At 51.5% G+C, this 25,638-nt stretch overlaps 1 protein-coding gene across 1 annotated transcript in view; it reads right to left on the bottom strand.

Moving 5' to 3' along the window:
* Positions 1 to 25,638, bottom strand: part of PLXNA2 (plexin A2) — a 213,398-nt gene that overhangs the window by 29,694 nt on the left and 158,066 nt on the right. The window contains exons 13-17 of the mRNA XM_044267494.1: positions 10,174 to 10,325; positions 3,859 to 3,976; positions 1,584 to 1,720; positions 492 to 659; positions 253 to 346 (exon numbers count right to left, since the gene is read on the bottom strand). Of these exons, the coding sequence (XP_044123429.1) occupies positions 253 to 346; positions 492 to 659; positions 1,584 to 1,720; positions 3,859 to 3,976; positions 10,174 to 10,325 (669 nt within the window). The remainder of the gene's footprint in view (positions 1 to 252; positions 347 to 491; positions 660 to 1,583; positions 1,721 to 3,858; positions 3,977 to 10,173; positions 10,326 to 25,638) is intronic.

The raw sequence follows: 25,638 nt of genomic DNA, 5'->3' as shown, positions 1-25,638 counted from the left end.
TGTTTCGCAAGCTCAGAGGCCAGTGCATTTATACACTCATCGACTGCCTTCCAACGAGAAATGATTATATGGTCCTTGTAAGAGTCACTGTAAGGTTCGGGTGTTTGCGGCCCTGATTCCGGGCTTGAGGTCTTGAACTAACTTTCTTCCTCGGTTGGTGGATACTCCCGGGCTAACACGGACCTTAACACATCACAGACATAGACACAGGACTGTGGTTATGGAGGGCCAGGCAGACTAGGGGGTACTCACATTGACCGATTCCTTGCCGTTGAACTTGACTCGGACCCGTGGCTCCTGAATGACATCTAGGTTGAAGCCTGTGATGGTCAGGGGTGTGTGGCCACTGGGAACAAGCACGCAGGCTGGGTCAGGTTCAGACTCCCCTCAAACTGTGAGCCACCACCACCCCTGGGTCCCCTCCCAAGTCACACCTGGCCGAAGGGGTTATGTCAGGTCAGCCAGGTGCCTCCCTCCCACCTCTGCCTCACCTGGCGATGCTCCACTCGGGCTCAATGCGCTGCACCCGGGGGTCATCTATGTACTCGAACTGCAGGTTGTTATCCACGTGGGCTCGGTCGACGCTCACGGAAACGGGGACGGGGCCCAGTCCGTTGGATGATGGGGGTGAGACGCACACAATCTCGTTCATTGACCGCCTGACAGGGAGACAGCAGGATGGTGGTGAAGAAAGGCCTGGGCGACGGGGAGAGCTCTCTGGCTTCTTCTGGGATCTTCCTCGGTCTGAGGGTGTGGGTAGCCCCGAAGTGCTCTGTTCTTTCCTACTCTACACAATGAAACAGACCCATTGCCTGTGTATAAGGGTCCCTCTTTAACCGGAACTCCACCTCTGGTTGGAATAGGGAGGGAACAGATTAGAGAGGGGGATTACAGAATGTGGGGCAGGGGCAGGGCTTCATGGGCTCTGGGGGGAATCTTTTCTTTTCTGGATTTTTCTAGAATAAACTAGGTAACCAGGGCTTAAGAGTCTGGTCAGTCATTTAATAAATATTTACTGAGCACCTACTAGGCAGAGAAGGGAATGCACAGTCCTTGCCCATAGGGGGTTTCCAATCTGAGGAGGAGATAATCCTGAGGCATGCTGGGCTCTCACCCATGGGTTCCATCAGGATGCTCTCAGGTGTCTGCATATCCCCAGGGTTTTATTGGTGGATCCGGTGAATAGCAGGTGTTCCAGTTTTTATGCGCAAGAGATGTCCCAAGGATGAGCGTGTGTGCTTGCGGAGGACTGAGGCCATGCAGCCTCCATGTCTCTCAAGGTCCCAGAGTGGGGACCTCATCAGTGTCCAATGATGACCGAAGAGTTTCTGGGATTTCCTCCCCAGCAGTTCTCAGGGCCCTCATCCTAATTATTTTTAGAAGTGTCTTGGCGGGTTCACAAGTGGTACATACTGCTATAAACTGAGTAGCATGTATTTGGCACAGGGACGGGAATGGTGTTTGGACCCAGACTGTCCGGGCCATGGAAGCAATGGGGCGGGCACCTGTGTGAACATGCCCAGAGTAGGTGTGCACACGCCTCACATGGCCAGCCGTCTAGGGCTCCTGTGAGTCCATCTTACCCATAGAACTCGCAGGTCTGGTTGCCCAGGTATACAGCCACACTGCTGCCAGCCCCGAGGTAATGGCCCGTGATGGTCACCATGGTACCTCCTGATTCTGGTCCTCGGATGGGATTGAGTGACAGCACAGAAGGGTTCTTTAGAAAGAAGCAGAGAAACAGTCATAGCTCAGGTTTTGCCCAAAGTGACAGACCCAGGCTAGACGTAAGGAACAAACGAGGGACGGTGTCTATGCTCTGGGTAAAGGTACTTTTCCTGCCTTTTCTAATCTCTTCCCCTGGAGCTGAGACTGTGTCCAAGAAGAGGCTCTGGCATGTCCAAGGAAGGCAGAAGCACTGCGTTTTAGAATTAATTAACTCCTTGGGGAATCCCGTGCTCATAACATTGATGGGAAGGCAGAGGTAACACAGACTAATCTATCAATTAGTTTACAAATTGAGAGCAATTTGAAAATGCTTCTCTATCTAGAGCCTGTACTGATTTTTTTGGCACAAAATCGATAAGACTGAATAAAGCATCCTTGTCTAGACTGGGCCACCAAGGGGCTCAAGTCCTCCATTAATGGCCCACATATGTGTCCTGTCCCCTCTGAAGCACGTGAGGGGCACCGCAGGGGACCTGGTGCACAGAGCTATCTGTGAACGCTTGACATGGCTTCCCCAACCTTCATCAGGAGGATGGCCCGTCAGTGACCAGGACTTTCTAGTAAACTCACTAACCTGTAAAATTGAATCTGAAGCTTGAAAGAAATGTCATCTGGTCTCTAGTGCATCAGGCAGCTGACCTGAATCAGAGAGGAACTGCTCCTTCCTGGGGGATAGGGGAATGGAGTGGAAAGTGCATTTAACTGAGCAACTACGCCTGCACTAGCCATTCGCTGTCCAAGGCCCTGCAGCAAGTTTCTGGGTCATTCTGGGCTTTTGTTTGTACCCATGTCAAGAGGGGGGTGGGATCTAAGGCCCCTCCCAGCTGGGACAGTCTATTGCTCTGTCTCCACCTGACACCCTGTCTGTCCTGCGTTGAAGATGGGGTAGGCTGCCGTGCTCTCCAACCCTAAAAAAAGACCATAGGCTAAAAAGGGCAGAGATGCCAAGATAAGAAGGCAGAGCCTGGAAAACCTAGAGCAAGTGGTAAAATGTTTTAGAGAGATTAACATTTTGTGGTCTAATGATTTTTTTAAAACTCTTAACAAGGCTGGTTTGACCCCTTGGCTGGTGTTAACACCTTTTAATGAACGATTCAATGTGGTGATATAGGTTAAGTGTCAGAGGAGGGACTCTGGGGCCCCAGAGGCAAGTTCTGCCCAGAGGCAGAACCCCAGAGTACTGGTTCTGTGGGAAGATCCCCAGAAGCACACTATTTTTTAAAAAATTTAAACATATTTATTTATATTTATTATTATATTTATATATTATATTTATTATTATATATATATATTTATTTATAAATATTATTTATATTATTATTATATTTATTTATATATATTATTTATATATATTTTTATATATTTATTATTTATTTATTTATTTGATAGAGAGAGATCACAAGTAGGCAGAGAGAGAGGGGGAAGCAGGCTCCCCGCTGATCAGAGAGCCCATGCGGGGCTTGATCCCAGGACCCTGGGATCACGACCTGAGCCGAAGGCAGAGGCTTAACCCACTGAGCCACCCAGGCGCCCCCAGAAGCACACTATTGATTCAGAAGGAAGACCTGGCCGGCCTTAAGGAAAGCCTTCGTGATTCTAGTGCTCGCCACCTGCGTGCGAGGAGACGTTTTCAGGTGTGAGAATGGTGAGAATGTGCGTATGTGCGTGTGACCACACAACACCCAGAGCAACTCACTAGCACACCCGATCCCGTGGGCTGCCGCAGACACACGTCCCCGTGGATTTTGAAGTGACTTTTCTAAACTCCTACTTACAATATCCTTGGTACAAAACAAAGCATGTGGATAAATACAGACCTTTTTAATTAGGTCCCTCAGGCAATCTGTCCTCATTAGGCTGGAATGAGACTAAGATGTCACACTGGGGGGAAAAGTGGCAGCCCCTCCCTGCTCTATGGGTAGGATCCACTTTCTAAGAAAGGCCTGATTTTGCCTGATTTTGCCTTATTTAGCACTCCGACCTGCGGCTCTCTGGGACTCGAACAGCATTGTTAGTCACACATCCATCCTACCCCTGATTTTGGAGGGGGGTGTGGGACTTCGCCGAGAAGTCTGGAGCAGACGCGTGCCTCTGCTGGGAGCTCAGCCCTGTGGAGGACCCAACACTCACCACAAAGGTGTACTGTTGATGGGACTTGGTCATGAACTCTGGCTTACACTCGCCAATGCACAGGCGCACGGGCCCGGACGTGGTTCCCACGAGGGCATGGCCCATCTCACAGACGATCCTGAGGAGACAGCAAAGCTTCCCGTGAGAGGCTCGGCCAGAACCGCCCTCCCAGCCTGCAGTGCTCACTCCCATCCCTTGGATGACTCTTCACGCCCTTGCACTAGGACGATACCGAGACTCAGCTTGCTCACTCCTCTAGCTGTGTGACCCCGGGTAAAGTACTTTCCCTCTCTGGGCTTCAGCCTCTCATCTGTACAGTGAATGAGATCACCGCCAAAGCCCGGTGCGCCCCCAGACGCTATGTTGCCTTATTCTCTGAATAACCCAATCTTCCCAGTGCTGAGTGCAGGACCTAGCGCTGGGCAACTACCCAGTCTTTGTCGAATAAAACGCAACGTCGACAGAGAGACCTAGGGCAGGTGATTTAGTTAGCGTTCTTTCCTTTGTGAGAAACCAAAGTCGCAACTCTCCCAAAAGGAGGGAGGGAAGGCCTATTTGTCAAGCTGATTCCATTGTGGTTTGTCTCCTACGGTGAGTTTTAAAAAGGGAACAGATAATCTGGTGAGACAGTGAGTGCCCCAAACGGGAGCCTCCGGCCAAAGGGAGGAGGGGAATCCTGCGGCAGCCCCGGCGAGGGGGTGGGTGGTGGATGAGTTCATTAGGACAGCGTCTGACATTGGACTCCCACTTAATCAAGGTCTGTGTGCACTACGCTGGTGGGCGAGGCAGTGAGCCCGCCGTGGGGCTGGAAGTCACGTCCCACATTAAGAGGCCGGGTCGCTGGAGGGAAGAGGGGATGCGGCAGAGTTCTCTCTCATGAAGCGGGGGATCGATACCCCCCGTGATGACTTCCCTGGCGCCTGAGATCAGTTACAGCAAGCACATTTAGACACTGGTTGCCTTGGCCACAGCAGCCTTCTAGAAACGGTGGGCAGCTGGAGGATATGGGAGAGTCTGAGGAAATCAGGTTCTTGGGGGTTCCTCTTGCCTGGAATTAGGAGGCATGGGGCGGGTGGGAAAGGGCCCCACCAAGCTCAGCAAAAAAAGGAAGCTAGGGACCAAAGAAAGGGCTCTGCTTTTCCTCCCAGCACCGTATGAGAGTTCCCAGGAGCCCAGTGCCCCCGGCAAGTCTGCTCAGTGGGAAGCCGGGAAAACAGAGCCGGGCACACTAATCCCAAGCATTACCCTGGCACTGCGGGGAAGGTCGGTGTTTAACCAGCTACTGCTTATCTCCCCAGCTTCTCCAGGAAGGACGGTAACTAAACAGAGATTTCATTTCGATGTAATAAAGCTTGCATTAAACAAATACACCGCATGCTCGCACACACGGCATGCCACGCCGATCTCCACCTCCTTCATAACAGTTAATCCCAAATAAGTACTTTAACTCCTGGTGAATATTGACTTAACATGCAATATCTGTCTTATTACGTTTAGCATATTAGATTCAACAAGAAAGTACTGAATGCACACGGAAGGATACGCTCCCTTCCCTTTCTCCGTGAATAAATAAATTAATTACGAGCCCAGAGAAAAGACAATTGTGATGATCCATTAGTATTTTACACATAACTGTCCTCTTAAACCTCATTAGCAGAGCATTCGAGAAGCTTAATTTAAGGTACCACATGTGGTTATTTTCATGCTGCTATCTGCTTGGAGTCACAAATCTCTCACCCTGTTTCCTGGGCCCTAGTGCCTGCCCCTGGTGGGTGCAGGGTCCCCGCCAGCCTGCAAACCATCCCCTGTGCTCTCAAGGGGCCTGACAGGAGACTCTGTCATCTACTGCAGGGGAAGAGGAGGACACATAAGAGCGGGGGAGCACATAAATCTCTCTCCCTCTCTTCTAACCAGGGCCCTCTCGTTCCCTTACTCGCTCTTTCCCTACTCTGTGCTCGAGTCATCCTCCAGAAGACAGGAGGAGGAAATCATGGCAGGTTTGACATCCTGGAGAAAGGAAATAGGAGGACATGTGAAAGTCCGGGGCATGTTTTTTCTTCCTCGGTCCCAAGGGTCCACCTAGAAGAGGACAAGGCCTCGAAGGGACTGTTCAGCTGTCTCCATAGGGAGTTTGCAAGGACCTGGAGCCATTTAGCACACTGTCTTTTCTAGAACATTTTCTCACTCAGGGCTCATGTCCCAAGAGAGAAGCTTCTCATATGAAGGACCTGGGAGAGGAGGGGTGGACGGGAGATGAGCACCGCCCAAGCGTCCAAGGCCAAGTGACTGTCATTGACTCTGACGGCCCCACCTGGGAGGGCATGGCGCAGGCGCAGGGGCTGGGCTGCAGCGAGGTGTACGCCCTCCCTGCCTCCGCACTGCATCTGACACTTTTCCCCGCCTCCTCTCCCCAGGGTTAATTTCATCCTGCTGTGGGGAGTGGGCAGTGGGTAGCTGTGGGTCGTAGGAGAGAATCTGGCTGGAAGGGAAGAACTGGGTGAGAATCCTAAGGAGTCAGCATGCAGAAGAACCCCAATGGCCTTTAACCCTTCTTTCAATCCTGGGATGCGATGCTTGTGCCAAAGGATGGAGGGGCATCCTTGAGTCCATCTGTCGTAGGCACGTGTTCTCGGAGACCGCGGAGAGAGGAAGGTAAAGGAAGAAGCAAGGGTAGCTGCAGGGAGTAGAAAGGCTTATATGGAGGAATGAGGGTCAGGACAAAACAGATTCAGGACGGTAATAAGAGTAAGAGTGATAATTTACGGAGCCGTGATTGGGGCAGGAACTGCACAAGACAGGGTCTCGTGGCATCTCAGGCTCTCCTCCAAGGCGCGTCTTATCATTTCCGTTTTATGGGCAATGACAGTCAGGCTCAGAGAGACCAAGTGACTCATCCATGGTCACAATGGCTGAGCCGCGATTCAAATCCAGGGCAGCCTGGCTCCAAAGCCTGTGCCTTTGACCATTCTGTTCCACTTCTTCTAGGAGTAATGAACGCCTTCCATGTGTTTTGGGGCGGGGGTAGGTAGACATGGCAGAAACGTGAGGGAGCAGATGAGGTTGTTGGGGGTGTGGGGAGATGGGGGGGTAGGGTGGGGAAGTGCCACCTGATTTCCCAAGACTCTGAGAGCTGGCTACCCGTGCTCCCTACCTTCCTGGGTGTGGATGATCCCAGGCTGCGGTGTGTGCACCACTGCCTCCTTCAAGCCTTCCAAGTTGGCAAGGTTCCTGTGGTTGGATTTCTGGGGGCCTCTTGCCTTCCCGGCCTCCTCCTGGTGTGTCTGGTGGCTCTAGGCTCCCTACATCTCATAAGGAGACCATAGCTGAGGATGCCTAAACTTTTTCCTTGCAGAATGAGGAGCCTGACCAATAATCACCCGGCTTCAGCATTTGGAGGTTCAACTCCTTCCTGGTTGAGAGGGAGCGTCTGGAGACACATGTGTGACACCCACAGGCTCTCTGATGGTAGAAGGGGCAGTTCCATGGGGCAGAGCATTTACTGCTCTGACATCCTGAGGACCAGAATGCAGATGTATCTGCAACAGATGCAACTGTAGAGAACATCCAGTTCTCCATTCTCCAGATGAGACATTTGAGGATCTGGGAGCAAAGTGATTTGCCCAAAGTCACCCAGCTCACCAACAGCTGAGTTCCTGGGCCCTAGTCCAAGGCGCTCACCCCCATACGGTACCACATCCCCCAGCCTGGCAGAGACGGTGCCTTTCTCCCCCTGAGTGTGCAATCCTATGGTGAGAACCCAGGCAGGGAACATCCAGCCAGCCAGGCCTGGGTTCACAGGTACAGCAGAGGAGGCAGGAGGAAGGCAGGGGGTCTGAGGACCCTGGCGGAGTCCCTCTTGCGTTGCCCTGTCCCTGGAGGGGCAGACTTTAAGCCTCTACTTGCATTGTATCACTCGGAACATGTCCTATTATGCCATCGGCGGGCCCTCCACAGACAGGTGGGTGCTGATTGCAGGACTAAGTGGGACCCTTTAACCAACATTAACCTAATTGCTGAGTGATAGATGGAATGGCACAAGCATATGGTGAGCCATTACTGTGCCCGCTAATCCTGCCCGCAGCCGGGACACTGCGCTGGCCCGTTTAGCCAAATTCATCTCTCCCAGACATCTGTAACGATTGTGCCTGCTGCTCGCTGCCTCGGATGGAGGCTTAAATGATGTTCACAAACTCCGAAACCTTGAGATTGGCAATGACCCTGGCACGGTGGGGAAGCAGGGCTGCCCCAGCTCAGGTGCAGAGAGGGCTTGCTCCCTCCTGTCCGCCTGGCACCCCAGAAGAAGGAGGTTTTCTAGGGTGCCCGGCCACTGGCCTCAACCAGGACCCCTGGTGACCAGTCGCCTCCCTGGGCTCTCCTCACCTCCTCACTTCTCGTGTCTCTGGGCACTTTCTCCCTCGTGGCCCTGAGTGAGGGTGGTGCCTTTGATTTCAAAGACAGAATACTGCCACCCATTCCTAGGGCACACCGTAGTGTCTGTTTTTGCATCTTACTGAAAGTCTCCCAAAACCCGTGCAGTGAAATCATGACTTCCATCAGGCTGAGGAAGGTCAGAGGGATCAGATAGTCTGCTGAGGTCTCAGACCTAGTGAGCAAAGCAGCGGGGACTTAGACCACCTATGAATTCCAAATCCCATGAGATCTCTGTGTCCAGCTGCTCAAGAGTTTGTACTTCTCAGCTCAAAGCCTTACCTGGCGGCCCCCCAGACCCTCTCCTTTGGAGCCCTGTGGCATCTCACCAAGCTGGACACTTGGCTTGTGTCCAGAGGCACAAGGCGGCCCTTGAGGCCAAGGCGGATTCGGTGTCAGTGGGACCGAGAGCCTAGCCCAGCCCAGCAGGATGATGACCTGGAAGGACTCTGTCCTGTCCCAGATGCTTTCACCTTTTCTTCTGGCTCCCCTCCCTCACCTCTCTCCTGGAGACCCAGCCAGCCTTTCCTCTAAGATTCAGTCTTTGCAGAGATAAGATTGTCAGGGGAGGATCTGGTCTGAAGGATCAGAATAGCTCCTTCCTGTCCCCACTTGTGGGGGCGAGCAGAACTCCATGTGGTCCTCAGAGTTTTCGAATTCACTCCTCTGACTCTGACCCTACTCTGGACCATGTCAGGATCATGGGCCCTGACCCCATAGGCCACTCTCTGAAGGATCATGGGATCTTCAGACCACTCTTGTCCAGGAGCCTTGCCCCATCGCTCTTAGGACACAGGAGAGACCTGGAGGAGAAGTCAGGGACCTCAGGTTCCCGCTCTGCCTCCGACACTTGTGCACGGAGTGGACTGGGGAAGTCCTTTCACTTCTCCAAGCCTTTGGCTTTCTCCTGCTTTGTCAAGGGCGATAGCAACATCTATCTCTCAGAGTCCCTCCCAATTAAAGTGAGATAATGGATGAGAAAGGGCAAGTACTGACAGAAGATAAAGTGATGTCATTTTCCTGGTTGTTACGGGAGGCTGGCTCTGGGGACGTCAGGGGGAGGAGCCTGGGGCTCTGGGAGGTGGAGCTAAGGGAGAGAAGCCCCTCCCACAACCCATGCTCTGGCGAGGGCTCCTAGCACCCCTGGCCCAGCTGTGTTCTCAATGGAACCAGGGTGACCTGACTCCACTTTACCTGACAAATCATGCAGAATGCTCCAGCTGCTCCCCCTCGCTGTCCCTTGTTGGGTAGGAAGCCTCCCTCCTGCCAAACTCCCGCCCCCAGCTTTGTGCCCTGCTCCTGCCCACCGACTCCACAGCGGTCGCCACTGCCAAATGAACGTCCCAAATTGGAACATATGTCACTCCTGGAGCCCCGTTCGCCTGTCCGCTGCTACACGCCTATTTTCTAATTTCCAGCTGACATTTCCCTTAGTGAAATAAATGAATTTGCTCCGGCGGAGGCCCTGCTCGGATTAAGCTGCTGTCAGAACCCCATGAGCCAAACAAATTGTTGCCCGCAGCCCACCGTGCGGGATGCATTCCAATGGGGGCTGGCAGGGGAGGGGCCAGGGAGACCCAGGAGGAGCCTGGGCTGGTTGGGAACATGGCTCAGTCACCACAGGCCAGGCGAAGACAGAATGAGGGGCAGCGTCGTGCGGGGACCTCGGAGGCCTCAGGAGCCAGGGAACGGGGCATCGCAGAGGGTATGAGCCTTCGGGAGAGGAGGCGGGGTAGAAGAGGGCTCTGGGCAGGCTTCTGGGGGCAGGGTCCATGGGAGGAAAGGAATGTGAGGGAATCCTGGAGACATCCCAGGGAAGGGAATGGGAGAGTCCCCACCCTGAAGCTGCATGGGGAAAAGGGCGGGGCCAGAGCGCGCTGGACTCACTGCTCAGCGATGATGTAATCCCCCGGCAGGGGGGTGCAGGGCACCCCAGCCACCTGCACGTGGTGGGCGATCTCAGAGAAGTCCAGGCCCAGGTTCACACCATGGATCGTCACTCGAGTCCCTCCTTCAGGTGGTCCAGACACCGTCAAGATCTGCGGGAGGGAAATGGGATCACAAACCTGCGGGGCCACAGGGGAGAGGCAGCAGGGTCCTCAACCTGCCCGGAGGGAGGCTGCAGGACCCTTGCACACCTGAAATCTGGGGGAACGGAGCATGTTTCCTTTATTTATTGTAGCCTATCTAGGCTCCTGACATCATCTCGTTTTATATGACTTCCTTGGATCCTGAGGTCATTAATTCATTCATGCATTCATTTACTTAAAAAAAAAAATTATCAGCAAGGCCTGTACGAAAACCTTCATTTGAGATATGTCTCTAATTCACAAGCCGTCAGATTGTGATCAAGTCCCCTAATCTCTTGAAACCTCAGTGCTTAGTTGTGAAGGTGGGGATAATCTTCTCTACCAGCCTGGCGGGGAAAGGGCTTTGTCATTGTTCTGTGCTATTATTGCCCCTCCCGCCTGCTAGATGCTGTGGGGGTTACAATGGCGAATAGTCCGGAAATCAGGAAATTTGCCCTCAAGGAACTTCTGGTCAAGGAGGAAGAGATAAAGGAAGCTCTAAATAATGCTGATGCGGGGCACACAGTGATAAGATGGATTCAGAGGAAAGCTGTGGGAGCCCAGAGGAGTCCAAGATTAGGAATTGCTTTGGGGGTATGGTGAAAGATGCAAAGTGTGTTTGACATTGTGCGGCAAAAAAATAAAAAACAAACAAACAAAACAAAACAAAAAAACAATCCCATGATGCCTGCTGGAACCATGAAAAAAAAAAAAAAACTTCAGGATTTCCAAATTTTGCTGGCTTCTCATTAGCAAAGATCATTCCGTTACTTCCTATTTCAGTCACCAAATGTCTCATTTTGCTTTGACCCAACAGGAAAAGATATCAAGGTCTCTCAAGGTGTAAACCTCTGTCTGAGATTAGATAAGGCTCTTGGAAAAATGCGGCTCTTTGGGATGGAACAGATAGAGAGCCCAGGGAGTAAGTTCATCCTTTGTGGTCCGTGCTAATCTGAAGCAGGAGGAAGGTAGAAGTCAAGCGAATCACTGGAAGCAGGCTCAGAGTATCTTACGGTAAGATTCTTGTCCAACCTATATGTACAACTGTAATAAAAGTCTGAAGCTCTTTTCACTACACCATAAGAAAGGCAAGACCAGGTGGGAGGGAGGAATGGAGAGAGGGAAGGATGGCTTGGTCAAGGCCAAGACCACCACCGTCTTCTAAATGAAGCTGCAGCCTGGGACCTTCTGCCCTTGGGTCCCGCTGGGAGCCTCCCTTTAACCCTATAAATACTGGCAGGGCATCCAGTGGGCAATGGAGTCAAATGTGTCCCGGGGCAGAGATGATAGGTCAGTATAGGTGAAATGCTGCAGAGCGTTCTGGAAACTCTTCCCTCTTTCCTGCTCCCCAGAGGGGCAGTGAGATCTTCCTGTGATGTGAGCACTATGACTTGTGCAAACAACTTGACCATGGATGCCCAGGTGATGGTGGGCAGAGAAGAGAGGTCGGTGGGGAGGAGGACTGGAAAAGGCCTCCTTCCCCACCCGGCTGACTCCTGGGATCTCACAAAGTTGGCTGCAAAGACAGAACTTGAACTCAGTCCACCTGACCCCATCCTCTTTTGCAAGTCTTACATTGTGTGGTTTCCTTTCCTCCTTGACGGGGTAGTCCATGAGCTCTCTCATCTGGGGCCTCATTTCACCCAAGTCACCTTGTCTGAGGCTCTCCATTCCTTCTCTGGGAATAAAATATCCCACCCTCTGAATAAAACTAAATTAGATTCATGAACTGAATCAAGAGAAGGAGAGTGGAGTTGGCTTGGAGGCATTTCTGTGTTGGGTATGAGTTGGAGTAGCCGAACAATGCAGAGAGAAAAGAGCTGGCCCGAGGAACCAGTAACCCCACAGCTTTCCTGTCTGTGTGTGTGTGTGTGGGGGGGCAGAATCTAAAAATAATCCATAGGGGATCTTGGCTGTCACACTCCTCCCCTGGAACCTGGGCCCCCTTGGCTCTGCTAGACAGACCCTTGTTAATGAGGAACAGGGAAGGGGATGTCTCTGTGCCCCTGCAGGAGACATCAGTCAGAAGGAATTTGCTTTGAGCAAATTCAAGTGCCCGGTTCTCCTTTGATCCAGGACTGAGCTCCACGGGCCCCTCCTGCCCCTCCCCCAGTCACCTGGATGACAGGAACCCACCTACCAAACGGAACTGACAAAACTGTGGTGATCGCTTTGCTCTCCCTCCCCCACTTTTATTTTTAAAAATACATTCTTTTGCTCGCTGCAGTTAATTACAACCTTTCAGAAAAACTGTGAAACGAAATCTTTCTGGAATGCCTAAAAATATTTCCATCTCGCAGGTAGCATGTGGAGATTGTGCTGTGGATATACACCGCGTTGGCAGGCTCTGCGAAGCAGCTTCCTTCAGCTGGCGAGTCATCACAACGTCCCCTTCTGACATTCAAGGGTGGGGTCTGAGACATGACTGTCCCTGGGAGGGGCCGCAGGGTCCATCTGACAGCGCAGAGCAGAGCAGAAGCATAAGCCAGCTTGCGTGTCGCATAAGCCAGCATATTGTTTACAGAAGAAAGACTTCTTCTTTTTTTTTTTTTTTTTAATTGTTAGCAAGTGTTGTAGTCTTGGCATGAAGACACGTGCAAAGAGATAGCTAGTTCAGGGTGTGGAGACGCCAGCCGAGCACTTGTAAGCTAACTAACAGCTGCTGGAATCCAAACCTGGAGAACCAGAGTCCTCCCGGGTCATTGGAGAAGGCCTGGGGGATGGTGGGGCCCTGGGGGTCTTCTTTCCCACACAGCACGTGCTCCGTGCTATGCTGCCCGCACCTGGGGTAGGTGGCAAAGGAGTTTGGGGTCAAGGCCTTAAGCAACCACTGTGCAGGCCCAGCGCTTACGAGGGACCCAGCTTACGTCTTCCTTGCTTAAAACAAAACTGATGTGTAAAAGTCGGGATTTCCCAAACACAGCTGAGGAGGTGAGGATTTGATTTGCGAAAGGATTCCCCAGGTCTCCATTACCGATGACTTCCAAATCTATATCGTCCGCTCCGACCTCTCTCCTGAGCGCCATATCCATATATCCAATTGCTCCTGGACATCTCTGCTTCCACAGGTATGTCCCTCAGGCCCCTCACATTTCACCGTGTCTGAAAATGAACTCTTAATTTTTCCTCCTTCCATTCCCAACCTGATTATCCTCCCAGATTCTCTTTCAAGGTTAATGGCATCACTGTGCCCCCAGCCAGGACCCTTGCAAGCACCTTCACCTGTCTCCTTTCCCTCACCTACCTACCATGTACAACAAATAACAGTCACCCGGCACTAGCAGATCTTATTCCCCGGCATCTTCTGAATGTGTGCCCCGCTCTGTGTTCCCGGGCAGCGATAAGCAGAGCCCCACCAGCTCTCACTCGCACTAACTGCAAGGTGGTTCAATGTTAGAGCTAACTTCCTCTTGCCGCCGGCTGACCTCCATGAACGCACCCTTGGCCAGGTGACTAGTCACTTGCTCGGAAAACCTTTAATGGCTCTGACCATGGACAAAGCAAATTCCCTCATTCCTGGCTTGGCACGCGTCCTTCAAGTTCTTCTTCTTCTTCTATTTTTTTTTTTTTTAAGATTTTATTTATTTGACACAGAGAGAGAAATCACAAGTAGGCAGAGAGGCAGGCAGAGAGAGAGGGGAGGAAGCAGGCTCCCTGAGGTGCAGAGAGCCCGATGCGGGGCTCGATCCCAGGATCCTGGGATCACGACCTGAGCTGAAGGCAGAGGCTTTAACCACTGAGCCACCCAGGCGCCCCTACTTTTTTTTTTTTTTATTTAAAGATTTTATTTATCTGAGAGATAGAAAGTGACAGGGAGAAGCATACTCCACCCCAACCCGAGCAGAAGGCCCGATGTGGGACTAGATTCCAGGACCCCAAGATCATGACCCAAGACGAAGGCAGACGCTTAAGGGACTGAGCCACCCAGGTGCCCCTCATCCTTCAAGTTCTGATCTTTGTTACTTCTTCAGCCACATCTGCTATCTTATACTATGTCCTCCATGTTCTACCCAGATGCCAGCTATTCCTGCCAGCGGTTCCTGCCCACGCATAGCACTTTAACCATCTCCGTGCCTTTGCTTCACGTGTGCTCTCCCCAGCTTAAAATCAGAGTGAGTCAAGGTGGAAGTCTGGGCTCAGAATGCAAAGGAACAGAGAAAGGTATCCTGTCGGACACATTCCCTAACACCTGAGGGCTTCCAGTAGCTCAGAGAATAAGGGCCTTGAGGTCTGAGCAGTGGCCTGGAGTGGTAAAAACCCAGGCTTCCTGCTTTCCTTGCTTCTCCCAGGACCAAGTATCAGGAAGAAGCTATAGAGGGGGGGCTTTATGGAAAAGGACTTACTCTCCAGAAAGAAAGTGAACAGGATCTTTTAGAATGCCACTTCAGACCAGACAGCTGTGGGATCCCACATCCACCCTAGAGATGGCCCACAAGCAATCCTAAAAGCAACATTAGATTCTGGGTGCTGTGTGTAGCATCTGTGAAGCTTGGTTCTCTTGGGAGAAGGACATAGATCTATAATGACCAAGCTGGTGGAGTTCCCTGCTTGCAGAACTACAAGGAGGACCTTTCCGATCAGGAAGAAGTTCTGGGGCTTCAGGGAAGGGGAGAGCTAGCCTCCTGCAGGGGTGAGGGTGAGAAGGCAGGATGGGAGTTATATAGGACCCCCCCCCCCCACCAACTGACAGAGGGGAACCAAGACAGGGGAGGGATGGTGGGCAGATCCACGTGTCCTGGTTTCCAGTTCAGAAGGCCCTTGCTGCTGGCTGCTCTGGGAGAGGGAAGAGAGCCCACCGGGGACCTGGGGAGCACCTGCAGCAGGAAGACAGCAAGACAGACTTGAACCTGAATGTCCGCTCTAACGCATGTGAGCAACATGACCTTCAATCTCAGGGTCCTTATCAGAAAACAGATAACAATACTTCCCGCCCAGGGACGTTCTGAAGGTTAAGGAAGACAACACTGGAAAGTCCCTAACAGGACAGTGGGTTAGAGAGCAGGTCTGGACAGCTGGCAGTTTCCTCTCCCATGTTCCCCCTGCACCTGTGCCTTCCCAGATCATGAAGATATGGGATGGTGGAGTGGCAGGGAGTTTATAGAGGCTGGCAGTCTTTCTGTTTCTCTGGAAGGAGGACACTGGGACCGGGGAACGTAGACGCAGGCATGACTGGGGGTAGAGAGCGCTGCCCATGGGCTGACTGGAGAAAACCTGAGAGGCATCCGACAGCCTGAGCCTGTCCATGCTGCCGAGGACGGGAACTTGGCTTTGGGGGATTCTGGGCTCTGTGCGGAAGCATACTCTGAGCCAGACATCACCCTTTCACCCAGAATAAATTTGGGAGGACACTGGCCCTGTCTAAAATGTTCTTCATTCTTTCCTCCCTCCTTTCTAGCCATTTCTTTTTCCCTTGGCAATTAGCCATTCTGGGGTAGGCAAAGCATCGCACAATGAACTCAATGACTGCTTCCAGGAAAGTAATTCTGAATGAGACACCCACACAAACAAACGGCTTGACAGTCTGGGATGTGGATGAGTGTGTGTGAGTGTGTGTACTCAGGGTGTGCAGAGAGGGGGAGGGGAGCTGAAACCATGTGAAATCAGCTGGGATCTTTAGATATTGATCATTTCAGCCCCATGCTACTCAGCACGTACTCTCCACGGACCAGAAATCTATCGAACTTCTCCTCTGTGGGTCTCAAAAGCAGGGGATGAGGTAGAGAAGTGCCCAGAAGCAGCTGCTGTTGCTGGGGGTGAGGAGAAGAGGCCTACAGCACTCCTGTGTTCTGTGCTGACTCCCGATGTGCCCTCCTCCCCGACCCACCTCCCCAGGGCTCAGGTTCAGCTCTCTCCTGTACGGCAGGTGCTCCTGGAGAGAGCTAAGGGTCCACAGGGCTATAGGGTCTAAAGGCCAGGTGCATTTGACAGGCTTCTCCCCCCACTGGCCAGACATGTCTACTGATTAAGGCCTACCTCTCCTACAAGCCTCTGCTAAGAAATGCCTCCCCCATGAGGCTTTCTCTGACCCCTGGGGCAGATTTCGTAGCACCTGCACCCACACTCCCACTGCCTTTAGTGAATGCCCCGAGAAAGTCATGGGCACGCCAGGTTGTAAACCGCTTCTTTTCTCAATAAGATAATTACTATCTTGGGACAGAGACGATCTCACTTTTGCTTGGCGACCTGATACTTAGCACACTGCCTGGAACACAGCAGCCCTGCGTTAAGTATCCCCAGGTCTCTACTGCTGGGAAACGCTGGTCCCAACCAGATCGCAGAGCAAACTGTGTTCTCTAAGGACGGCGGGGGGACGGGTGTGTTCTCAAACTGTGTTCTCTAAGGACGGGTCCATGTGTGGTTCGGGTGCAATGCAGTATTGCAACAACCGAATCTCAAGAAATTCCGCTGCGCTCGCTCTCAAGTTTCACTGAATCATCCTTCTGGTGTGATCCCTCATTGAACAGATGAGTGAACACCTGCCTCCTTGTCAGACGCCTTCCAGGTATGGAAGACAGCAGCGAAGCCGCCCTGGCCTGGCTTCAGACCCTTCAATCATTTCAGATGCTCTTCTCTGGACCCTGGGGCTTCCAGGCATCCTCTGAGAGTCTAATGACCCAAAGGAAGCTTGTGGCTGGTGCGCAGGCCTGTTGGAGGTGCGGTAAGTAGCCCCCGTGCTGGTGTCTTCCCTCTGCTTGTCACACACACCATGAACCCGGCCAGCCTAGGGCAAGTCCCAGAGGGAGGCTAAACCCTACATCTCGTTCCCAGGTCCTTTTTTTCTTCCTCCTTGGGGTCCCTTCCCCTATTTAGGTACCTCTCACCCTACTAGTCTCTTCTCCTGAAAGAAACCTTTATTTGCATCATCGTGGGAACTTGTGTTATGACCTTGCCCCAAGAGCACTGGCTTTTTAGCTGATTGTAAAATAAAACATTTGTCTATATGCAGCCTTTGGAATAATAATGTGGGAAATGGGTTACAGCCGAGGCCTCAGTGCAGCAGCCCTATGCCCTCCCCAGAAGCAGTCACTGGTGGTGCCCAGGTGTATAGGTGGGTAGCCCATGCCTGGCTGGGACTTCTTATCAGCTCATCCTATGCCTAGATGGGTGAGAAGTAGGATGTGGGATGAGGCTGGCCTGTGCTGATGGTAGGGGACCAACTAGTTTCCTGCTGGGCCCTCTCCAAGCCTCCTCGAGCCTCTTATGGGAACCACTTCTCCATCTCCGGAGACCCCACCTGCCAGCCGTGCAGCTCCGCGGAGTTCCGCTGAGCTCTTGGGCACCCCCGCCAGACCTGGGCTCCTGCCAGACTGTGTCATATCTGTTTTCCACCGTGGGCACCGTGACCTGGAAAGCAGCCGCCGTGATGCTTCACTCGCCCTGATTCTTGCAGTCACTAATTGAACAGTTCGGAGGGAACTGTGCCACAAAGCCGCCCAAGGGCGGGAGCAGATGTGGCCGATTAATTACAGCTGGGGAGCTCCGGAGGGCTGCACCCAGGAGAGGATCACGAGGTGCCCCGGGCCCAGGGGCTCGGCAGCCTGGGGAGTGCTGCCCAGGGCCCCTCCCGGGACTTGCGCGGGGAGCCTTGGAGGGTAGTGTGGGGGGCTCCTGCAGGGTAGGGGCTCAAGGGGTCAGAGGAGGGCCGCTCCTTGGTGGAGGCCTCACGAGGCCCGGCTTCCATCCTATTGAAGCTGGCTTCCTTGGGTCACATCTCCAGCCCGACAGACACGGTGGGAGGGAAGACAGACACTGAACAGAGGCCCCTGTTACTGAAGATTCTGATAACGCTGCCTGCCACCATTTATTTCATTTCCTCTATCATCGCATATTCTCATATCATTTCATTAGGTACTTATCATGAACTAGGAATTTTGCCAAGGGCTTTACATATTCTATCCCACTTAGGGCTCAAAACAAGCTTCGAGGGAGGTCCTATTGTCATTTCCTTTTTACAGATGCGGAATAGCACCCAGAGAGGTTAAGTAATTTGCTCAAGGTTACACAGTGAGCAGCAGAGCCCACCAGGTCCCGCGAACCTGTGCTTCCAGCTGCACAAGACACTGCCTGAGTTGACCTCCTCTTGCCCTGGAAGAGACCCTTGTTCATCAGCTGGGAGAACTCATAACCTAGCTGACTCGTGGGTTTCCCTCTGCTCAGCTTCCCCCAGCCCCTCTCCCAGGGCTAAGGCCAGAATCTTCCAGGGCTTTCCAAGAATCTCTGCAGTTGGCATTGCTGGTCTCTGCCATGTCTCTGAACTTCTCCACTTCCCCCACCCCCTTTCTGTCCCCATCCCCCTGTGGATGTCCACACACCCGCCTTGGCCTTGCCCTCTGGTCATCTCTGCCTGTGCTTGTCCAGTCTGATGCCTGGAGCAGGGACGACTGGTTTTCTTTCCTTCTCGGCGGTAGGCTGGACGAGCGCTCTGTGCCGGCACCTTCCCCCACTCCAGCCCTGTGGGCTGAGAATTCTGGTTTCCTAAGTGAGCCCGTGAAAGAGGTGAGGGATAGTGTACAGGTCACATGGGGGGCTCTAGAGTCAAGTAGCTGCGGGTTAACTCCTGGTTCTAAAACTTATTAGCGGGGTGTCTTCGATAACATTGTCACTCCTCATTGTGCCTTGGTTGCCTCATCTGTAAAATGGGGCTAATGATCCTGGTAGTCCCACCCTCATCCAGGATGCTAGAAGGTCTACATGAGATGACGTGGCTGCTAAAAGCAGTTCTGGGTGCCCGGTGAGTACGTGGTGAAAGGTAGATACAATATTTCTTATTACGAGTTTATGGTGAAGAAGTCCGGGCAGAAGCCAGGCTAGCTGAAATCCAGAAGACAAGTGGCTGGTGTGGAGATGGCTCAGCACGGCTGCCTCTCTGATGGGCCTGTCCAGCTCCTTCCATGGCTCCAGCAGGCTGTCAGCACCCTACACAGGCTTCCTAAGAGCACCTGGGACAGACTGACATCAAAGCCTCCCAGAGCAGCCAAGGGAGGGGAGCCCAGAGAAGGTGCTCCGACAGACACCCCGCAGCTGATGGACAGGCTTTGTAGCAAAAACTTCTGTGTCTGAGACTGGGATCACGCCCTGAGTGCCCGCCCCCCCCCCCCCCCCCAGTCAGGACCAGCCAGGGAGGACAAGCTGCCAGTCCCGGGGCAGCTCATCTTCTTCTGGCTCAGCCACTTAGTCCCTCCCTGCTGGCTGGAGCTCTCCTGACTTCAGAAGGCAGAGGCACCAACTCTGTGCCTGCACATTCTGATGCCCTCCTGATGCTTGGCCAGAGACACCTGGAGGCTGGCTGGGTGCACAGTGGCAAATGGTCACATTCTTTTCCACTTTGGGCGTGTATGTGTATGAGCACAAGTGTGCAGGCGCGTGTGCACACTCTCCAAGGTGGGCTAGAGCCCAGCGGACGCGCTCTGCGGGGATCTCTGGGATCTCCGGCCCTGGTGGTACCAGCTCTCCTACCCGGCGTGAGTCCTTGCTGGCTCTGCCTTAGCTGATCGTACATTCAAAACCTAATTGTTATCTCAGCAGAGTAACTCCATTATTCATTCTGACACCATCCCCCGTTAGCTGTTTGTTGCAGTGATGTTATATTAATGAGGCCTGCAAATAAATGAACGGGAGATCAGAGTGCTGACTTGTTTCTCAGGAAAGCTGGCTGACATATTTATTTATTTGTTGGGAACTTTGCAGCGAGTCTTTCTGGCCCTGGGCAGGTGGCTTTTGGCCTCTCCTGCAGAGATCTGGTGCAGCCTTACGGATAAATACTTGTAAATGTTCAACTCCCCGAACAATTTCACAAATGCATTCACAACCGAGAGAATCCGGGAAAGAAAAAAAAAAAAATCTACTTTCACTTATTTGGGCAAATGGAGAGCAGACGGAATGCAAGAGCAGTGGATCATCTCCAACAAATATTGTATCAACTATTATTTTTGCTTGGTTTTAGAGAGCGATGCACATGGTTTTCCACATTTGGTTTTCTTTTCCAGTTACACATACCTAAGATAGTATTAAAGAGAATTTATGTTCCCTGAGCATCAACTAGTAAGGGATTGGGCAAGTTAATGACATTGAAAAATTCATAAAGTAAAATCTACAATGGGGTTGATGGAGAGATGATTGTAAAACCGGCTGCACTAAGCCTGCCATCGGTGTGGCCAGAAACACAGGTGAGCTCAGAAACGCACAGGAATATTCTTTGGTACCACAATGGTGATAGGTTCCTGGCCAATCCCTGAGGACCCCAACCCTGGAGATTTGCCCTTGCATTTCAAGCCCACTTTGCTTACTCTTCCCTCTGGTCTCTAGCATCAATGCAGGTGTGAGCTACATAGGCCCCATCCTCTGGGCTCAGATTCAGCTCAGATGCTTAAAAAGAACGAACCACCACGCTCGGTAAATTCCAACTTTGATTTCAACCCCATCATCCCATTGATAGACACAATCAGAAACTCACCAGATCAAGTCTGATAACTCTAATCAACATACATAATTAAAGTAACATCTATCCTATAGACAAGAAGGGGGTTACCCTAAGATTAAACACATCCAAAATGCTCTTCCTGTTCCCCCTTCGCTCATAGGAGTTAAGTGTAGACTTAATTATGTCTAGGAAGTCAGGTAAAGGTTACCTTAAAGCTCAATACAAAGGGTCTGTCAATGCTCCCAGTTTTTCTGGCCTCCCCTGGGACCTTCCAGAAGAATTCTGATCCTGCGCACAGATATTTTTGGTACACTTGCAGTGGAGTGAGGTGGAAAGTGTATGGCCAGAGAAAACTCCTCCATCCCTCTGAACAAGAGAGCTAGCATGGTATTGTGGGGTGAGTCTACATTCTGGAGTCAGAAGGCCCTGGTTTTGAATTCATTCCGCCACTAACGAATTGGGTGACTCTGGGCAAATTATTTACTTTCCAAAGCACTGTCTCCTCAACTCTTAAATGAAGATAATTCTGGGCATCTTGCAGGATTGTTAGGTTGGGTAGGTGTGCAAAGGTCCTGGTGCACAGTAGAGTCTGGCTGTTATTGTTAACACTCCCAGAACTAGGATGGGCCTCACGTCTGTTCATGTCCCTGGCCTGAGGTAAGTGTCCTCATTGGGTGTCAAGACCAGGACCCCTGCTGTAGTCTTCCTTCTACACAGAAGACAACAGTAAAGGGTGTAGATGAGAAGTCTCTGTCCTATATCCTTTGGATGAAGTAGAATGGTCTGGTGGACAAGCAGATTCCGGCCTCCTCCAGGTGGTCCATGTTCAAGGATAGGCTGGGATTTTGCAGTGACACTGCACCTCCTGCCTCTCCTCCCAGAACTAACTTATCCACGTGATAACTTCCAAGCCTAGCACAGGGACTGGCATGCAGTAGTTGCTCATTAAATGAATATTTACTTGTTGCAGCGCTCTGTTATGGGTTGAATTTTATCCTCCTCAAATTTGTATGTGAAAGCCCTAATTCCCATTACCTCAGGATGTGACCTATTTGGAGAGAGGTGCCATTCCAGAGGTCATCGAGTTAAAAATGAGGTCATTAGTGTGGGGGCTTATGCAATATGACTGGAATCCTTATTTAGGCAAACAAACAAGCAAACAAAAATCAGAGACAGACATAGGAAGGAATGTCACGCAGTGATGAAGACAGCGCATCTACCAGCCCAGGACTGCCAAGACTGCATCAGCTCTGGCGCGGAACAGATCCTCCTCGCGGCCCTTGGAAGGCCCCATCCTGCAGACACCTGGATCCGGGACTTGCAGCCTCTGGCACGGCGAGACAACAGAGCTCTTGTTTAAGCCCGCTCCGTTGGTTGTTTTATGTCACTGCAACCCACGCTGACCAACACAGTCACTCTGAGTGGAGATCTCTGTCGTGGGAGCTCTAGAGCCCCTCGGCCCTTCCTACGTTTTCCTCCCCAATTACATATTCGGTCTCTTTTTCCTTTCTGCCAATGCTGCCCCTTCCCAGCTCGTCAGAAAATGTTGCTGCTGGGCCTTCCTGTCTAGTGGGTGGCTTGTGCCATCCTCCTCTTTGAGATCCTAGCAGTTCTGGAAGCACAGCAACGTGGAGGGCCAGGCATCTCGCAGCCTCTCTGAAGCTCTGCACGTCTCTTGTCCCCACGGTGGAACAGGTGACACGTGCACAGACACAGGCGTGACAGCTAGAATGGGAGCAGCCTGGGATGCCCCCCATGGGGGACAGCATCGTTATCACACCACGGGCTGGCTGAGAAGGAGCAGACGGTGCGTCCTGAGGGGGGCTCGAACCTGCAGTTTACGCCGACTGAGAAATTCTTACATTGGCTGTAAGACGTGTCCTCAGTGGAGCTGCCCTAGGAGGTGGGTCTCTAGGGGTGGGCTTAGTTGCCATGGAGACAGCTGGGTGAGAAGGGGTTAAGGATGAACCCAGTTGTTCACTCAGCTAAGCTTGAGCCCACCCCTTTTCCTAAAACAGAACTCATTTGAGGTCAATTCATCCATCTCTCTGCCCCTGGGCAGGGCAGTGCCCATTCCGACCCCCATCTGTTTCCAGCACCGGAAATTCTGTTGCCTCCAGCAGCCACCGCTGGCCATCAGAGTCTCCTTCCCCTCTCACCACCCACATTTTTGTTACCACTCCTTGCCATCAGCACACAGCCTAAATTAAATCGTAAGGAGACATTAGCCATCTTCAAATCGAGGGATATTCTACAAAATAATTGTCCTTTACTCGTCAATAGTACCAAGGTCGTGAAAGACAAAGACAGACTGAGGACCAGACTTCGTAGTAAATGGCTCTCACAGATGGGTTTGCACAGAGCCGGTGGGCACACACTTGGAAGGCAAGGGCCAGAGACAAGGGGGAGGCACGTATGCAAGGGCACGAATCCCACAGAATTCTGATTATTAAGAAGAAGATCTATGCCAACGTCAAGGAATTAGCCAAGAAAGCCAAGGTAAAGAAAATGAGCTGATTCTTCTTAAAAGTTACTTTTAACAAATGATACATTTTTGGTCACGAATGCCAGAGAGGCACATGAGCTCGATTCTTCCCATTACTGGTGATACTAACTTCCATCACTGGGTAAAAGTAGTGTCTACCAGATCTCTTCTCTATAAAGTGTCTATTCTTCTTGTTATGATTAATACATATCTTGCGGGGAGATGGCTTGAGAATATGTAAATACCCTATTTTTTCATCATACTTTCATTTACCAATTTTAGTATTCATCAGCCATTCTTCCTGAAATAATTATTACTGTGAATTTTGCCAAATGGTGATTTTCTATTTCCCTAGGTCCTTTTACATTCTTGAGTGAGAATTCTAGTAGAAGAGCTTCCTACCTCCCCCGTGGATTATTTATTTATATCAAGAAGGAGCAAGGATTCTGTTTTATCCTATTGCTTATACTCAAATAGTATCACTTCTTTTCATGCTCAGATTGTCCCAGATTTGGCTATTGGGGCCAACTTAAGTTGGCTCCTGTGCCCTGCTTACACATACTCCACATTTTTGTTACTACTCCTTGCCATGAGTATACAGCCTAAATTAAGTCACAAGGAGACATTAGCCATCTTCAAATCGAAGGATATTCTAGAAAATAATTGCCCTGTACTCGCCAACAGTACTAAGGTCGTGAAAGACAAAGGCTGAGGACCAGAGCGCTAAGGAAACGTGCTTACAGAACGTCACCTGTGACCCTGGGTTGGATCCTCGACCAGGAAGAGGGGGACAATCAGAGGGACAATTGGCACAATGTGACTCAGGCATGTATATTACCTGGCATTATTGTATAAACGTTAATTTCCTGATTTTGATAATTGTCCTGTGGTTATATAAGATATTAATTTTGGAGAATCTGGGTGAAGGGTATATGAAAGTTCTTTGTACTATTTTTGTACCTTTTTATAAGTCTAAATTTATTTCAAAAATGAAAAGTTAAAAAAAAAATTGAAGATGACTTTTCCAGGGGAAAGAAGGGAGGAGGTTGAGGGTAGGGGACGCAAAACTCAAGGGACTATTCCTGATTCGAGTGAATAAAATATTCCAGGCCTGGATTCTCCCTCCTGCATGTCCTGTCCCGAATGATGTCCCCTGCATGGCCTGAGCCACCCCACGGATTTCTCTCTTCCCCAGAGACGCACTTTCATTTCTCCACAGCCTCCACCTGAAAAACGCCAACAGGAGACCCCACTGCTTGGGGCCTCCGACTCCCGCTGCGATGTTCACTGGGAAAATCAATTATAGCCTAATTACCTCAGGGGGTTAATTAGCATCATGTCGCTTGGGTGTCCTCTGTGAACGGAGCCGCCAGTCAGTCCCCGGTCAGTGAGCAGGGGCGACACCGAGACAGAGATTTCCCGGTGAGAGAAGCCTGCGTCAGGGCTGGGAAGGCACCCCTGCCAGGTGGGGAGTAGACGGGGCTGAGGCGGCAGCCAGGGTGGGTGGAGGTGAGCGGTGCCGATGGAAGCGAGTCCCTCCCTAATTTAAGCTCCCTTATACCACAGGCGCAGAGACACAGACCTACAAGTACAGCTTCAAGATTCCTGGGGCAGAGCAGGTTCCGGCAGTTGCTGGAAATCACTAGAATCTGGGAGAAGGCATGAAGCCCTGAGCAGCTCAGGGAGCTGGCTGCGTTAGGGCAGAGGCTGGGGCACTACCAACAGGGGTAAATGAGTAAAAGGAAATTGAGGAAGTCTGATCTTGAGGGGCTGCATCTCCACGCTCACAGCATCTTCCCAGCAGGATGAATGAGAACCTAGCTGGCAGGAGACACTCTCCCACTGCACTGTGCTTTTCCTGGGATGTCCCACCATGTGGATGGATGGCATCTTCCTGGTCTACCTGAGCTAGGAAGGTTGGACATCAAGGAAGGGGAAGCCCTTGCTTCTTGTGCTACATTACTTGGGCAGTTAGAGACTTTACAAGTAGTTCTATAGTTCAATAAATCAAGCTTAAATACCAGTTCTGCCTTTTATCAGCTGCATGAACTAGGGAAACCATGCCACTCCTCCGAGCCTCATTTTCGTCGTCTGTAAAATGGAGGTGAGAAGGATTGCCTCCTACGGTGGTTGTGGGATTAAACAAGATGGTGCCAAGTGCAGTAAATAAACATCAGCTCCCTCTTCAAATAACCCGTTTTAGGTTAACAACACTCATTTGATCTTGAGGGGTTTCTTTCGACAGATCTGAAGCTTCAAAATGATCACATGGAAGTTCCAGAAGCTTCTCAATACTCGAACATAGGTGCGAGCCAAAGGTGCTTTCTTTGGCTCGTAAGGAAAATGATCCAGGAAGAGGGGCAGTGCTTCCACTAGGA

This window comes from Neovison vison, chromosome 10 (genome assembly GCF_020171115.1).
Source record: "Neovison vison isolate M4711 chromosome 10, ASM_NN_V1, whole genome shotgun sequence".
In the NCBI taxonomy this organism is placed as follows: domain Eukaryota; kingdom Metazoa; phylum Chordata; class Mammalia; order Carnivora; family Mustelidae; genus Neogale; species Neogale vison.
Note: the sequence above shows the minus strand (reverse complement) of the source record. Positions and strands in the feature narration are given on the sequence as shown.